The sequence below is a fragment of the Amblyomma maculatum genome, chromosome 8 (genome assembly GCF_055883805.1).
Source record: "Amblyomma maculatum isolate TAMU_Amacu chromosome 8, ASM5588380v1, whole genome shotgun sequence".
In the NCBI taxonomy this organism is placed as follows: Eukaryota; Metazoa; Arthropoda; class Arachnida; order Ixodida; family Ixodidae; genus Amblyomma; species Amblyomma maculatum.
In genome coordinates this window covers 99,635,158-99,652,579 of record NC_139351.1, presented here as the reverse complement: position 1 = coordinate 99,652,579, position 17,422 = coordinate 99,635,158, and the positions used below count along the sequence as shown (strand labels likewise).

The window sequence follows — 17,422 nt, the reverse complement described above, 5'->3', positions numbered from 1 at the left end:
GCTGACATCGCACAGCACATGGACGCCTCTCCGTTTTGCCTCCATCGAAACACAGCTGCCGGCGGTAGGGGTCGAACACGGGTACTCCGGCACAGTAGTTGGGCATCTTAACCACTGTGCCACAGTGGCGAGGCAGTTTCAAAATGCTTGAATGAACTTATTGAGTGACTAGGGAAAAAAATGTGTTGCTTAAAGAGAAGTTTTATGCTGACAGCACTGACTCAACCGACATTCTTTTTGTATTGATGTTTGTTGGGGACTTGTTGTGACAAAGCCAGTGCTACTGCTACCCCAACTTCACCTTTCACTCCCCCGAATATATTCTACTTCACTAGAGGTGTGCGAATGTTAGAAATTTTGAATACTAATTAATATGTTTGTTATTCGATTTATATTAAAAAAACGGATGTTCAAAATTTTTTATTTTTTATTTCTTTTTTCCACTGATCGCATATTTGATATTCAATTAGATATCCTAAGGCCTTTTTTTGCCGTATTTGTATTTGATTCGTATTCCAAAATTTCAATATTTGCACACCTCTAGAAGTGGCATGAGTGAAATAAAAACAGTCATTATAGTAAAAAAAAAACGCATCATTGGAATCATTGTGAGTAAATGTCCATATACTTTCACAAAATTATTGCATCATTGGTCTAACTGCCTCACAGTCTTATTGTTCAAAGCGTCCTTATTGCTTTCTTGTGTGTGTTAGGTGCTCCTCTCATGGGCATAAACCGCGCACTTTTCAGTTCAGTCTTTCATTTGCTGTTCTCTTTTTCTCTCACATTTTTGTGTGCAGTCACCCGACTGTTCGAGGGCAAGGACTATGAGTTCAGGGTGAAGGCCAAGAATGCAGCTGGTTTCAGTGAACCCAGCGAGCCTACGGCAACGCTACGACTGAAGCCCAAATTCAGTACGCATTTTTCCAACTTGAAATATTATTTTTCTTGAATTTTGTTGTTGACATGTCTGTGCATTCAGAGATAACTGAAGGACACTGCCTTTGCTACAGCCGTCCCGTCGCCACCTCAGAATGTCCAGGTCGTCAAGGTCGGCAAGAGCTACTGTGATCTCAAGTGGGAGAAACCTAGGTCAGATGGAGGAAGCCGCATTACAGGTACTTATTGCCCGCTTTATTACAGCAGCGATTTGTCCATTCTAGTTTGGCTATAGTAGAAATGTCTATTGCACTGGGGTTAATCTGTAGTGACACCTATTACCTATCACGGTTATTAGTACTCTGCTACTATAGTTGTTTTAAGTTGTCAGCTTTTTTTTTTCTGCTTTCTTGGTGTTCACTTTTTTTTATGTACCTCCTGTTTCTCATCTGATAATTGTGTACATGAGACATGAGTGTTTCACTGCTTCTCAGCTGTAGCATTTTGTTTTTAATAGATTTTTTCTTTCTTTTATATAGGACACCACAACTGCCACTGTACATAGGGTGCTTAGGTATAGCCTAACCATAGCCAAAACAGGTTTTTGGCCAAGTACTCTCTGCAGAATTTGTGTGCATATGAAACAATAAAACAAATTGGGTTGTTATTTATCTGCATTTTCTTGACATAAAGTGAGTCAGATAGAAAGCCTAATGTGGTGTAGTGTAACTTTAGTATTAGCAGCCGAGTCTCACTTTATTGCTGCCGAAGCAAAGGGAATACTGTCTCGAAGGACAGGCTACTTGTGTTTGCTGTTATGTTTGTGAAGCTGAACATATGAACAAAATATTTTATAGGTAACACCAGCTTTGGTGTATTGTTAATAGCCATTTGTTATGTTACAGCGAGTTAACGACCTGGATTAAAAAAAAAAAGATATGCATGTCAAGGCTAGCTTGCAGTGCCTGATAGTTACTACACCTGCAACATTGTGACATAATATGACCTAAATGTGTCGGATTAAAAAAAAAATCTTACTTTCAGCACTTTATGTATGTAAATTGTGGACATAAATAATTTCTGCTGTTGTTCCTCATGCCAGTATGTCAGTCCCGACGATATGGTGATCCTTGCAGGCTACATTGTGGAGCGCCGTGAAGTGGGCAGCCCATTCTGGCTGGTGTCCAACGACTACACCATCTTGGACTGCGACTACACAGACATGAAGCTCAAGGAGAACAATGAGTATGAATTCCGCGTGTACGCTGTGAATGCTGCCGGCAAGAGTGAACCATCTCTGTGCACCACACCGATAAAGGCTACCGAATACACAGGTTAGTGCCTTTTCCTTTCCTTTTTCTTATTTTTTTAGGGTACAGTGACAGGAAGAGGAGAAATTGCTTTGTCATCACCAAGATTAGCATTGTGAGAATCTAGGAAAACTTCATTGATAGGCTTTTTAAGAAATAATGCGTGGAAAAGTGTATTACACGAGAAAACGTATGATCTAAACAGCCTTATTTTTAAAAATTGCTAAGGAACACCTTGGACCACTAAAGTGAGATGAGGCAAAAGCCTAGTGGTTCTTCTTTCTTTCTTCTTTCATTCCCCTCTCCTTATGGCTCAGTTCAGGTGTCCACGGAGAATTGTAACAGGTACTGCACCTTTGCTCTCCTGTAAACCAATTCTAAACACCACTGATGCTTGCTGTACTGCATCTGCTTCTATATGCTGTGTGGTGCAGCGTTCGAGGAAGTGCTATATGAAAGGCACTGCACGGACGGACGCTTGTATCGGATGCCTGACGGGATCAGCTCTGTATATGCGTGTATTGTCGTGTCTTTATGACTGGATGTGACGTCATTATGAAGTCAGTTCCGGTTTTAGACATGGCCGGATATGACATAGCCGATGATGTCACCATGTGATGATGTCATAGTCACAGTCATCTCTGTCATTATGACTAGTTAGTACTAGTTAGTGATTATTTAGTCATTATTTAGTACTGGTTAGTGACTAGTTAGTCATTAGCCATAACTATTACTAGTACTAGCTAAGGTGCGACATGTCGGTAGTCGGACGGACAGGGTCATGGCCGTCAGCATGAACCATTAAAGGCACGATCTCGCGGTATCCCGCAGAATCTCGCGAAGTTTGACACTTCTCGTGGCCGGACGGACAGGGTCATGGCTGCGAGTATGAGCCATTAAAGGCTTTCGCGTTAAAATTTTAACTGTTGAATGAGGTATAAAGGCACTTAGAATTGACACTTTCACTGCATAAAAGCGTAGATCATCATTTATTGACATAAAGTATAAACAGCTAATGTATTTAGCTCTCGCGGAATTTCGTCCATATTTTCGTCGTCCTAAGCGCAGAAGAGATTTATTAGCGGATACAGTTCGTAGGTGGCAATGACGAGCCAAGATTCCTTGATTAGTTGCCTCAGGAGGCTTTGCCACCTTACACCAGTGAAATGTGGAGAAGCCACCGCGATGGCTTACTGTCACCATGTTTTTGCTCATGCTGTATCCCCCGGATTCGGCCCATTCATATTAAGCACATTGTTATAGGTCTCAAATTGTTCACCCCTATGCCCTGTAACGAACCACAAAGAAGCCATCCTGTTTCTTCTCATGGAGTTGCGTTTCCACGGGCACCCGCATGTTGGCCCGTTAGCATCCTATGATGCTTTGCCCCTTTGCACCTAGGCGCTGCAGGAAAGCAGCTATGGTAGGTGAGCGCCGTTGTTCAGTTCATGTAGCTAGCACAAGTTAGCACATGTTCGTTTGATTGCGAAACATGTTATGCGACCTAAATTTGCCGAAATTTTGAACCTAGTAACCAAGATATCGTGTTATCCAGGAACGTATTAGCCAAAGGAAAAGCACTGTAACTTTATGGGAGATTGTTTACTGCCTGCAATTTTGAGCATATGCTATGGAAAGCTGTATGAACCGAGAATGTATCAACAAAGTTGAAACTGAACCGAACGCTTCAACAAGGGGGCTGTGCCCAGATGAAGACAAGTCCCCTGGTCGAAACATTTGCTCGGCTTGCGAACTGAGGCTCCCGCTCAACCCTTGTTCATTTCTCTTTTATACTGGTTAGAAAAAGAAAAAAATTAGCTGTGGTTTAGCTTGTGGTTAACCCTGGAGTTATGTGAGGGCAATCTGCATGGCTACGCTTAGGCTCGGCTTGAAAGTAAAGACATGGCTTTTGCACATAGTAGATTACTCTATGATTTCAGCTTTATTTGTGCCATAGTGGAATCACTTCACATATGAGCACCCCTTGCCTCTCGTCGTCGACCTTTCTCATTTGGGTGTAGAAGACTTCTAGTGGTATTACATCGTCTCTACGTCGAACTTCGGGGCATATCGCCGTCACAACATTCAAATGAACCTTCTGTCCTAGCAATTCACTGTTGTCGTTTGCCTCTACCAACTACCTTCTTCTTCTTCTTTTCCTTCTTCCTTTTCTTCTTTGGACAGGCATGGCGAAATGGCGAGACTGTAGCCAATGTAGCTTTCGCTACATTAGAGAGATAACTTGTAATAGTGGGATAAACATGCATGGAAATTGAAATGCTCTAGTACGAGGGTGCAAATTGAGCCTTGCAAATGGGCATGTTTCATTGAACATGCTCTAGACAGGGTGAGGAAATCAAGCTTATAGTTGTGTTGTGGTCTCTAAACCCCACTTCTTCATAGACCTGGCACCAAGACTTGGCATCAGTGCTTATGGTAAAGCATGCTTCAAAAAAAAAAATAATAAAAGTCAGTGTAAAATTAATTAAATTACTTTGAAAGCATTGTTTATTGCATACTTATAATCTTGGCATCAGAGTGAAGAGAACGAAAGAAGAGTGCAACAAAATGAGAACCTTGTCAGTTGATGGCCACTGTAAGATTAATTGCTGGCGACTGAACCATTTTAGCCAGTTTAAAAGGTGTCTAAAAGTATATGCGTGGGTTTTTAACAGCGTTGTAAAATTTTGCATTGCGAGGATTTATTTTCCGGCCAGTCATGATTGGCTGTCAGGATAAGCTCTTCTACTGAGGACTGTTGGTGGTTAGATCAGAAATGTGTGTCTAAATGTTTAAGAGGACATATCCAATGGAACACTGTGCTCAAGTTTTGACTTTGTTGTTTTCAACCCAGATGGAGTAAAGCCGGAGTTTGTGCGGCGACTCTTCAACAAGAATGTCAGCCTTAAAAAGCAGGTCATCCTTGAGTGTGAAGCCATTGGGAAGCCTGTGCCAACATCCAGATGGTGGGTTCCTTGTGTAGCCTTAACCTCTCTAGGAATTCCAAACCAGGTGTCTGAGCAATTTAATCGTATCATTCAGAAGAATCAGTGGTGCCACTTCATGAGTGCATCACATATGGGGGGGGTGTTATTGTAACAGCTAAATTCTCGACTGACATACCTAATTAATCTTTAAAAATTTTTGTGGTCCCAACTATGCACTCCAGTAGTTGCAGCATTTTCATTGAAAAACATTGCATTGTAGGTATGTTCTTGCTAATTAATCAAGCATAAAAAACTAGTAAAAAACTGGCTGCTACTGCTCTAAGCTCAAAAGAAACAGTCCTACTAATGTTTGTCAGAGGAAGGCTCTTTCAGCTGTGATGTATCATAACTTATAGGTTATTTACCCACCTATGGCAGGCCCAGAATTGGTACATTAACTACTTTTTCTCTTCCCTATGCTACAGGATGTAAATGGCATGTAAGTTGTGGCTAATTTCGCATGAATGGTGCCATTAAAAACACCGTCTTGGTTTCAATTTCTTGAACATTACTGTTTAGCGCAGTTGCTGACAATTTTGCCTTCTTTTCCTGATATTATTTTCCCTCAAAGGCTAAAGAATGGCAGGGACATTCGTGTTGGAACTAGAATCCGAGCTGTCGAGAAGACAGAAGAGGGTGTCTACCAGCTGGTCTTTAGTGAAATTGAAGACGGCGATGAAGGAGAGTACACCTGTGAAATCAGCAACCCTCTGGGCTTCGCACGATGCTCCGCTGACCTCAAGATCGCTGGTGCGTTGCGAACCTTTAATTTGTTCTAGTGAGGTTTGATTAAAGCAAAAGCCTCTGTGCATTGTGACTTTTGTTTCATGAGGTGTACATTGAAAAATTTTACTCTGCCTCTTGAACCAAAAATTGCCTATTGATGATGGCAGTTGCATACTGTTGTTTTCTGAGCACATGTGAACTAGCTTCCCTCAAATTGAACCACGATTCCAGTGAGCTAGGTTGTTGAAACTGTAAAGATGTTAAATTTAAACTTTTTCTACATGGTACAAAATGTTTTTGTTTACTGGGCCAGACATGTAGAGTATAGCTAGATTACAAACATCACTTCTCTTTTTTACACTTTGATTTATAGGTGTATTTTATCTGAGCCAAAAAATAATGGCACTCTATAGTCGATACAGGCCAAGAAAAAAAGCGGCAAACAGCCCTCAAAGGACCCCACTCCAGCCAGTGGCATTGTTTCAAATGTGTGACGTTGCGGCACACACGGGGGAAAAAAACAAACAAACAGAAAAATGTGTTCTTCCGCGCTCACAGGCTCGCAGACTTTTACCAAATTGTGCGTCTCCGGTTGTTGCATCCGTCTATTAGTGTCACCAGCGATGTCACCTCGTAGGGCTCCATGGCGGCCTATACGAGGTGACACCGCTGATGCAGTGAAGTGCAGAACAACGATGCGGTTTTGTGAAAACTCGACAGTGCTGAAATTCACCATCATAATTCGTCGTTTACCTGTTGTACTCTGATGAGCAAACGACTGTCGATCGAATTGAGTATGTATTTTTGCTGGAACTCGCGAAGCATTTAGGAATTATTTGTCAGCACGGGCTTACTCGAAGAAACTATGCTCCAAGCGCTACTCATGAGTGCAAGGCAGTTGGCCATGCCATCATGGTGTAGCTCGGCAGCTATTGGTTGGAGGGAAGTCCTTGGATAGCTAGATGCCGCTTTTTTTTTTCTTGACCTGCATCTGACTAAGTCACTTTTTTATGTAAAAAATTGCTTCTGCAAAAATCTGGTAGTCAGATTATGGGACTTTACTCACATAAATGATTATTCATTTTATGCGTGCTGTTAGGTTTGGACATTTAGTCATGCTGTTTGAATTTTCAGGTTTAATATCTTGGAATAACAAGGAAATGACTCTGTAAAATGTTCATGTTTATCTAAGCGCATTGTATGGCATCAAGCAAACATAACTGCATGACGTTGCTCAGACTCTTTTTCAACATGTGCAGTTACTGAGAGACGTTTGACCCATTACAGCTCCACCACGGATTGAGCGCTGCCCGAACGAGGTGTTTGTCCCAGAAAAGGACAATGGAAAAGTCAAGATCTACTTTTCGGGTTCTACACCAATGGAGGTGTCGCTGTTCAAGGACGGTCTTGAGGTGCCAGAGAGTGACCACCTTAAGTACACAGTGTTTGATGATTACATCATCGTGTACCTGCGTGAGGCAGTAAAGCCTGATGAGGGCAAATACCAGCTCACCCTGAAGAACAACAGTGGCTCGGCAAATGCCCAGTTCACACTGTATGTCACAGGTAAGCAGAATTCATTGCTTGGCCTGTTGTTATTTGTCAGTAGGTTACAGCATTGTTATGAGTGCTGTAATTTGACTGAGAACAAAAGCGTTTTAAAGCCAGATGTAATCTAAAGCTGAATCGCAGGTATCGCTGCTACCAATAACTGTCGCAAGCATCTTGCGATGATCTCACTTTTGGCACTAGACTTCATTGCCATTCACTTTGAAGCTGTAGCAATTGAGTCATTTTTTGGTCCTGGTGTCAAAAGTTTGAATCGGATGTTTGCCAATGAACTGGCAACTGTGTTGTACTAAGTCGAAAGCCTTAAGTAGCTCATCAGTGACGTGGGTCTGACAAGGCAGATCCAAAGCCAATCCACATCCAGACCAGAATCCAGTCCATAACCAAAAAGTCCACAGTCCAATTCATTAGCTCGTAACCCAATCCAAAGAAGAGTCCATAATCCAATCTAAAGCTAATCCAGTAAATCCGTTAATTTTTAATTTAACCTTTAAGAAAAATTTTAGGGTTTCAACGCTGCTGAACTGAATGTGGAGCGAAAGCTTTGGCTGCAGGTGACCGAGTGTTGCATCGAACTCAGTCAGCATTCCATTGAACGCATCAAAGTTCACCGGCATTTATCAGTTTTGTTCTCCAACATCAACAGAATGACGTTGGAGGGTAGGGGAGGAGGAGTTTGCTTGGTATGGCTGAGAACTACTAGAAGGGTGAAATTAACGAATCAATGAAACACTTCAGTCTCTCGTTGCAGGGGCAGTTTTGTGGCCAGAGAGCTCATGCCTCATGGTATAGAATATGGTTGGGGTATGCCTATTGCAGTTTTTTGTTTGGTTTTGGGCACATCCATCCTTTACTTGTAAATTAAGGGTTCTTTTGTTCCTGACAAATGATCTAGGCTTATGAAGGATACATAGAGGCTGCAAGTGATGGTCCTGAAACAACATTTCATCATTTAGGATGCCTTTCTTTTTTTTTTTAGCATTTGGGAGCCCTTGGGAGCAGTGTGGCGCTTGTAGTCATTGAAAAAAATGATGTGTATTAGCATCAGTTGTTGCCAAGAAGGCTGCTGACCCTAAGTGGTTCGCTGGCAGGCTTACCCGGGCCACCTGTGGGGCCTCTGGAGGTGTCGGACATCACCCAGCACACGTGCCGGCTGGCCTGGCACCCGCCTAAATATGATGGTGGCTGCAAGATCACACACTATGTGGTGGAGCGCAGGGAGACCACCCACAACCAGTGGGTGGTTGCCAGTACCTACTGCCGGGTGAGTGCACAGCCTGCCGCATCTCTGACATCTCGAATCCACTCCCAGAAAGTTTGTGTGGCAAAAGACTAGGAGTGAAATATTACATGCTAAGTCACAGGAGGCATTTTCACAAGATTTGTTTCTGCTTGTGCTTACTGTAACAATGTGCTGTGCTAAATTATGGAGGATTGGTTTGAGTTTTTCTAAGCCTTCTTTTATCTTGCTATGTTTACTAGGATACAACAATGACAGTGCAAGGCCTGACTGAGAATGGAGAGTACCTCTTCCGAGTCATGGCTGTCAACGAGAACGGCATGAGCGCTCCCCTGGAAGGCACAAACCCGATCATTGCCAAGTTGCCATTTGGTGAGTGGCAGGCTAGTTTCATTGCACCTTGTTGCTACTTAGACAAGTAACGTGGACATTGTAACAGAATGAATGCAGTCACAGGAAAAAGTAATGTTGGAGAGTTCTGCGCATGATACTGTTAACCTTGCAAAGCTTCCATTCACTGCAGTGTTGACATCTTAAAATCTATAAAGGTCTGTAAATAGTGTATGTATTTGAAGAACACTGTTCTTTTTACTTATTCTTTTGGCTTTATTTATTTATTTATTCACTTGTCCAGCCGCAGCAAATGGATTGCACCAATGTTTGGTGCACAGGAATTCTGTGAAGCCCTCTTGAGAACAGCAGTTAGTCAGTCTCATTGCATATTGTAAAAGAGCATCATCCTTTACCATTTATGCCATCATTATGAACACACTGAACTTTTTCTAGGAAAAAAGCAGCGCACCAGCCATCACTCTATGCTATTACACTGAACTTAGGTACAGTTACTGCAACTGCACCATTTAGCTGAAACTTCGCAATGCATTTGGTTCTTGTACCCTTCAGCTGCAGTGCCATCAAGGCTGGCAGCTCCAGAAGAGCAGAATGGTGCATCTCAACATGCTAACATGCTTTATCTAAAACGATTAAACGCATATGTCCTTCCATATTCAACTTCCACACCACCCACAAAGAGCAGAGAAGTGTCCTTGTGATGCACTTTTTTCTTGTTAGGCAGTCTCATGGCAACTGAAGTCTTAGCCTGCAGAATTGCTCTGTGCTGAACTTTTGCCTCTGGAAACCAGCAGCTGTTGACCTTGGTCATCTGCATTTGCTGACGAATCACAGCCTTGTGGTGTATTGTGGTCAAAGTCATACAAATGCACGGACCTTGTTGAGTTACTTTTCTTTCTCTTGTTGCAGACCCACCGACAGCGCCTGGCATGCCTGTGGTGACAGAGGTGGGAGGCGACTTTGTGAACCTCTCCTGGGAGAAGCCGGAGTCTGATGGCGGCTCACGTATTCTGGGCTACTGGGTGGACAAGCGTGAAATGGGCACCCAGGCCTGGCAGCGCGTCAACCCCGCGCACCTCTGCCTGCCAACACAGATCAACATCCCCAACCTCATCGAGGACCGCCAGTATGAGTTCCGGGTATTTGCCGTCAACGAGGCTGGCCAGAGTCCGCCATCCTCCAACTCCCAGCAGGTCAAGATCAAGGACCCAGACGGTGAGTTAGACCAGCATTGCACCAGTGCTGCCATGGCTCTATTCTTTGGAGGTACACACATTGACAAAAAAAGAAGGACTCACGAGTCTGCCATCTACGTGGGGTTTGACAGTCCAAAGTGCCAAACCCACCCCGTGAGCACAGGCGATACGGAGCGCATGGTGACAACAAACTGGCATTAGTAACGCCGGGAAGTAATAAAATAAGCTAAGGAATCGAGATTTTCCGACTCACCAGCAAGGTTGAGAGCAAATATTCACCCATGCTAGGGCATGGAATATGCTCCAAAGCCACATAGGACGAGCGGGTGGGATAAGTTTCCGCGAGGCTTCGCCGTGCTAGCAAGCGTGGCATCCACCACAGTATGTCTGCACACGAGTTCCCAATGCCGAAGAGGCAGAGGAAGTCTTCCCACATCAGCCGTAAATTGCACTCGTGCTGCCACTATGCTGGTGCCATCTCTCGATAGTTAATGTAACTACAGACACTAGCACCATCTCCCAGTAGTAGTAGAGTTACTACTGCACCGGCCTCGGGAGAAAAATGACTTTAAAGGAGACAATGCTAGGTATGTCCCCACAAACCTTAATAGAAAATTTTAATTTCTTTGCAGCCAGGGCACATTGCTTGAGACTTCAAGGTTTACTGTGTAATTTGCATGTGTGGAATTAGGTTGCATATCTATATTTCAGGTTATGTTAAGGAAAAAAATAAACAGTGATCAAATTCAATTTATCTGCTGATGTTGCACTCTGTAAACATTTAATTGTGTATATATATATTTTCTGCATGTTCAGTGACTTATTGATCGACCTCTGTATTTGGCAAGCACTTGCATCTTTTAGTTCTTCAAGGAAATGTTTCTAATGTTGTAGGAAAAATGAGTGTTGTGAAGCTTGAAGATTCAGATGAGTGAAAAATAAGACTACATTTTCTGCTTGAATCAAGTTTTGTGCACGATGTCTGAAAGATCATCTTTGATCATTTCATGAAGAAGGGGAAACTAGTAAGGCTGTTTTAGTTCAAATGCTTAAATCGGTCTGACCAGTTTGTATCACAAACCATTCTGCAAAGTACAGCTCAGTCTAATCATACAGACATAAATCAATAATGTCTACTTGTGTTTAAATATTACAATTTCAATTGTAAATGTTGTAAATTGGCATATAGAAAGGAAAAGCACAGCATCTTGTTACTTTTCTCGGTGGCCACCTAACCAGCCTGAGGGAAGGGAAAGAGGTGGGGGTGAAAGAAGAGAGAAAGAGGTATGGTAGTGAAGGGCTATGAAATAATCTCTACTGCCGAGTGATCGCACTGACAATGCACTGCAGACAGCGGTGCCTTTGCATTTCGCCTCCATCTAAGCATGGCTGCCACAGTCGGGTTCTAACCCAAGTACTCAGGTTCAGTAGCCAAGCATCCTAACCACTGAGCCGTCATGGCAGGTTGAACAGAGTGACGTTTTTCTTTTTATGTTTTAAAAATAATTTAGCACAGTGATGCTGCAACTGTAATCAAATCTCAATTTTGCTCCTGGCAGCATAGCGACAATAATGCTACTTTTCTTTCCCCATGGCTCCTCAGCTGCAACACCGCCCGAGTTCATCATGCCTCTCAAGACGGCCACGGGCATCGAGAACAAGAGTGCCCAGTTCCAGTGCAAGGTGACTGGCCATCCCAGCCCCGAAGTGACCTGGTACAAGGGCACACGCGAGCTGCACGAGAGTCTCAAGTACAGCATCACGCGCGAAGGTGAACTCTGTACGCTTATCATCTCGGACATCTTTGGGGAGGATGCCGACGAGTACTCCTGCCGAGCTGTCAACAAGGGCGGTGCCCGCACCACCCGTGCAGAGCTACTCATCAAGAGTGAGTTCACAGCTCTCTCTCTCTCTCTCTGTAGGCAGCTCTCTGACCTACAGACAGATAGATATCTGCCAAGATTTTGGGCCACCATTCTTGCAACTTAGTCCCCCAGTAATCACCCTCATTCATCTGAGGGTGATTACTGTGCTCTGAAAGATAATCCTGAAAGATTACTGTGCACTGAAAGAAAGTGCACTGAAAGATAATCCCATGCTCTTCTAGCTCTTTTATTTATCTTTGGAATTTATTTAAACTTCTACCTAGCTGCTAAGTGCTAAGCAAGTCTTCTTTTCTGGTTGCCTTTTATCTATTTCAAAAAAGGTTTAGCCAGCCAAGGATTCAACAATCTTTGCTTTGTAGAGGGGGCTTCATCAAACTGCCTTTACGCACCCCTTTTCTCTTGTGAGACGAAGTTTCATTTGCTTTTATTGCATGAGCTCAGTGTAAGATATCAGGTCCTCTCATGCATCATCAAACCTTAAACTTTAGTGCACTGTAATTCTAATGAGTACAAATTTTTATGCTTCAGCTACGAATCAAAGGAGTGCCTCAGAGTTCAAAGCCTTAGCGCACAGCAGTGAGGAGCCAGGGGCACAACAGTGTGCTGTTTAATTTTCTTTGTGCAGCGGCGCCGCATATCAACGTGCCTCCTCGGTTCCGTGAACTGGCCTGCTTCGAGAAGGGCGAGAATGTGGTTCTAAAGATTCCCTTCACGGGCTTCCCGAAGCCGCGCATCAAGTGGTTCAAGGAAGGGGAGGAGATCGAGAGCGGCAGCCACTTCGACATCCAGACTGGCGAGCGGCATGCCATTCTCACCATCCGCGACGTTAACAAGACTGACAGCGGACCATACCGCCTGGTCGCAGAGAACGAACTGGGCATGGACTCTGCCATTATCAAGGTCCAGATCAGCGGTAAGCATCATGTAGTGCTCATCATCTTCTACGACTAGCTACTGTCATGGCAGCCATTAGCAGCTTAAATGCATTTGTTATCTTTCCTTCGGTCTGAAGTAATGCTGCTTTCTGCTGTTAGGAGTGGCTTCGCGTACCTTATCAGTGATTGAAAACAAGCTTTCATTTGTGTATTAGATGCACCCAGGGCTCTATTGTATGGTTTATAGGGGCTGGGATACAGGCGAAAAACGTGGTGTTTGCATAATTTGACCAGATGATAGCATCAGGCTGCTGTCACGGCAGACACAACTTGCTATGCATGAGATGTGCCTGTGATCCAACTTTTCTCTTCGACTCACGCTTCTTTGACTCTGTTATTTTCCTCAAACAGACAAACCCGATCCGCCAAGGCACCCTGTGGTTGAGAACATCAATGACGACAACTGCCTGCTCTCCTGGAAGCCACCGCTGTGGGATGGTGGAAGCCATGTCACCAACTACATGATCGAGAAGCGGGAGAGTCCACTCACCACCTGGGTGCGCTGTGGAAACACCAGGTATAGTAGTTGCCCAGCCCCCAACACGGCATTCAAGTACCGGGGGCACATCATTCTATTGGTTACTCCATTCATCCTGTCTTTATTGCAGAAGCAAAGCAAAAAATATATATATATAAATGACCACCAACATGGCAACACAGTTTTCTGAGCACCTCAGCTCCCGTGTCTTTGAAGTTTATTTTTTTGTTTCTGGAGTGCAATTAATTCTTTTTACATGCAAATGTCCGGAGGCTGATGAGCATTTTGATTTATTCTGTTTCTGTCATATCAGGATTCCTTGTTGATCTTTATGTATCCATCACAATTCGTTTTTAGGTTCACAACTCACCAGATCACTGGCTTGAACCCATCCAAGGAGTACCAGTTCCGTGTGTATGCTGAGAATGTCTTTGGCAGGAGCGAGCCTTGTGAACCAACTGCTCCTATCATGACCAAACGTAAGCATGCTAATCTCTCTAGGTTTTCTTTCCTCTACTAATCCTGCTAACTCTTATGATAATTTTACATTTTGTGCGTTATTTTCTTCTGCAGCATCAAGGAAAGAAAAAAAGAAAGACTACATGGGTATGTTAGCAAATTTGACTGCTTCAGGTACCAATGTGGCTGCACTTTATAGCCATCCGAGGAACTAAAGAAAAAAGTAATTCTACCTCTCTGATATTCACCTTAATTTTGTTTCATTTCAGTGGATGAACATGGAAAGAAAATCAGAGGAAGGTCGGAGGGCAAAATTTCAAACTATGACCAGTTTGGTATGTTATTGTTCAATTACTACAGAAGTTGACAAACTTAACATTTTCTTGAGAAAATGGACCATTTGTCATTTGTGTCCTTTTTTGCTTATTATGTTACACTACTTCAATCGTTCAATTTTTCTCATTCTAGTGCACGACTATGACAAGTACATTCCGCAACCAATTGACATCAAGACTTCTAGTGTATACGACTACTATGACATCCTGGAAGAAATTGGAACGTATGTCACTTATGTTTTTAATTCTTAATAATATATAGGATTAAATTTGCCAGATCATGGAGTTAGACTAGTTGGTTCTCCACGTTTCACAGAAGTTGGAAAAAAATAATAAATAATGGTCATGTTGTCTTTTGTTTCGGTCCTGTTTTTCGCACCAACCCCTGTAAGACTGTGTTGAATGCTTCTCTAGGTAGATTTTTTTTCTCTTTTTGTTTTTTTTTTTTCAAAGAATGTAATGTGTAATATGCACCTTATTTTCCGTCTTTGCCTTATCCCCTAGTGGTGCCTTTGGTGTGGTGCATCGCTGCCGAGAGAAGAAGACTGGCCACATTTACGCTGCCAAGTTCATTCCTGTTTCTCATCCACTGGAGAAGTCCATCATCCGCAAGGAGATAGACATCATGAATCAGCTGCATCACCCCAAACTCATCCGCCTGCACGATGCATTTGAGGACGATGACGAAATGGTGCTCATCTATGAATTGTAAGTCTTTCCGAGCATCTCAACTTTTGTTTTTTGTTTTTTTTTATGAGTGTGCTGATAATCGAATAACAAGTTCTCGAATTATTCTATTTGGAATCGAATACCTGGTATTCAGAATCGGAAGACTGTATGTATGTTTGATATATTATGCGAAAGGCTTGATGCCGGTACAAGGAAGACGAGACACAGTAAAATCTTTTTAATTTGACCCTATTAATTCGCAAATCTGGATCATTCGAACAAGAAGCGTGGTCCGCGGCCAACTGCCATGTAAGTTATGGTGTTCAACGCTCATTAATTAGGACAGGTGGTCACATTGCCACGTGGCCCATGAAGCATGCGATCGGTCAAAAAGAGTTCCCTGAACATGAATTGTTTGGAACATTGGTGTCCGAGTCCCTCAGGCATGCGCTCTGTAGAGGGCACAAGGACGTTCAGAAATCCTTCATAACTGAAATACAACCCAGTTGCATAGTTTCATTTCACTTCTCTTTAATTCACACCATCCCACCACTGCCATCAGGCATGCGCATCAGCCAGTTACGTCGTTCCGGATACTGCTTTGATGGCCATTGGGCTTTTAGTTCTATTATGGGACAGCATGGCACGATCCTCTCACTTATACATACTTCCCTCTCTTGCATCCGCGCTTCAAGTATACTGACCCGTTGTGTTTTGAGGATGCTTCACCGCCACTGCCTCACTGCACAATCCGTGCGTTAAAGCATCCTCAAAAGGTGACAGGGCTGCATGCGAATAGGCAGCACTGCTACAGCGGAAAGGACCGCGGAAGCACTGAAAGTTCTGGTTGACATTCCCAACAGGGGACGCAAATCAAAGCACTTGTTGAAGTCACAAACATTGTCGTTGTCACCTATTTTTTATCTCAAATGTGTAGACATCCATATTCAGAGCATTCATTAGATAAAATTATGTGAAACAAATGATGCTTGACAGTTTTTTTCAGACACATTTGATAATTCAAACATTTTTCCTGGTCTCTTGAAGGAAAAATGAAGGTTCCCTAAAAATGCTGTGTATGTTTGGCTCTGCTGAACAAGTTCATTATTCACACTGTTCAATATTCAATTCGATTTTTTTTAAATTGTTTTGATTCAAGAGTTACGATTCTGTATTCACATACCCCTACTTTTACTTTTTCTTTTTATTGCTACGAGTAATTAATATCAACCAAACTTTTATGAGACGATGAATACAGAGCTTACGTTGGACAGTGTGCTGAATGTTATTTTGAAATGTTTGACATCATCACCTGATACTGTCAATGTAGTTTATTGAGGCCAGTGATGACATAACTGTGTTTTGTTTATAGCACACTGAGTTGTTGATGAATCAAATTACAAGAAGGCATTATAGATGGCTTGGTCTGCGGTTCACACGTTCTGCAAATGTTACGTGTAGCTGTTGAGTCAGTCAGTGACAATAAATTCATATTGTATATTTTTTTATTTGAACTGCAGTTTACATATTGTTTAGCTTAAATTGGCTCGTGTGTGCTTATTACCCTTATTAAGGTTTGAATGTACACTGATAACAAAATATGTGGTTTTTTCTTTAACCATTTTTTACCTTTAATGTTTATTCATTTCATTCATTTTATTTGCTAGTGTTCAAGTTTTGATTTTAATTGTGTCTCTGTCCTTTAGCATGTCCGGAGGCGAGCTGTTTGAACGCATAACAGACGAAGACTACAAGATGTCTGAGGCTGAAGTGATCAACTACATGCGGCAGATCTGTGAGGGTGTCAAGCACATGCATGAAAAGAACATCATCCATCTTGATCTCAAGGTGGGATATGTGTGACCGAATGTGGAGTCGCGTGCTGACACCTCTTTTCCTGTTTTCAGCCTGAGAACATCATGTGCCAGACAAGGACCAGCACCAACGTCAAGCTCATTGACTTTGGCCTGGCCACCAAGCTTGATCCAAACGAAATTGTCAAAATATCGACCGGCACTGCCGAGTTTGCAGCTCCCGAAATTGTTGACCGGGAACCGGTCGGTTTCTACACGGACATGTGGGCAGTCGGTGTGCTGGCATACGTCCTGTGAGCACTGGTTTCTTGCGGACTACTTCCATTGTGCCGAAGTGCATTGCATTGTTGACTGTGATGTGTGTTCCCGTCTTTGCAGGTTGAGTGGTTTGTCGCCGTTCGCAGGCGAGAACGATGTAGAAACATTGAAGAATGTTAAGGCATGTGATTGGGACTTTGATGATGAAGCCTTTGCAAATGTTTCCGAGCAAGGCAAGGACTTCATTCGCCGCCTGCTCACAAGAAACAAGGAGTGCGTATCTTCTGTCTTCTTAGCATTACAGAGCTCGTATCTCTTTTAAAAAAGTGC

The 17,422-nt window shown here is 43.0% G+C and overlaps 1 protein-coding gene across 4 annotated transcripts in view; it reads left to right on the top strand.

Moving 5' to 3' along the window:
- bt (projectin protein bent) overlaps positions 1-17,422 on the top strand; it is a 258,850-nt gene that overhangs the window by 224,791 nt on the left and 16,637 nt on the right. For all 4 annotated transcript variants that reach the window (XM_084576962.1, XM_084576961.1, XM_084576964.1 and 1 more), the window contains 20 exons: positions 801-914; positions 1,014-1,118; positions 2,016-2,213; positions 5,044-5,155; positions 5,748-5,926; positions 7,190-7,468; positions 8,563-8,735; positions 8,954-9,083; positions 9,972-10,277; positions 11,862-12,146; positions 12,770-13,057; positions 13,431-13,596; positions 13,915-14,036; positions 14,131-14,163; positions 14,286-14,351; positions 14,485-14,575; positions 14,856-15,059; positions 16,727-16,868; positions 16,928-17,127; positions 17,213-17,365. In XM_084576962.1, the coding sequence (XP_084433088.1) occupies positions 801-914; positions 1,014-1,118; positions 2,016-2,213; positions 5,044-5,155; positions 5,748-5,926; positions 7,190-7,468; positions 8,563-8,735; positions 8,954-9,083; positions 9,972-10,277; positions 11,862-12,146; positions 12,770-13,057; positions 13,431-13,596; positions 13,915-14,036; positions 14,131-14,163; positions 14,286-14,351; positions 14,485-14,575; positions 14,856-15,059; positions 16,727-16,868; positions 16,928-17,127; positions 17,213-17,365 (3,346 nt within the window). The remainder of the gene's footprint in view (positions 1-800; positions 915-1,013; positions 1,119-2,015; positions 2,214-5,043; positions 5,156-5,747; positions 5,927-7,189; positions 7,469-8,562; positions 8,736-8,953; positions 9,084-9,971; positions 10,278-11,861; positions 12,147-12,769; positions 13,058-13,430; positions 13,597-13,914; positions 14,037-14,130; positions 14,164-14,285; positions 14,352-14,484; positions 14,576-14,855; positions 15,060-16,726; positions 16,869-16,927; positions 17,128-17,212; positions 17,366-17,422) is intronic.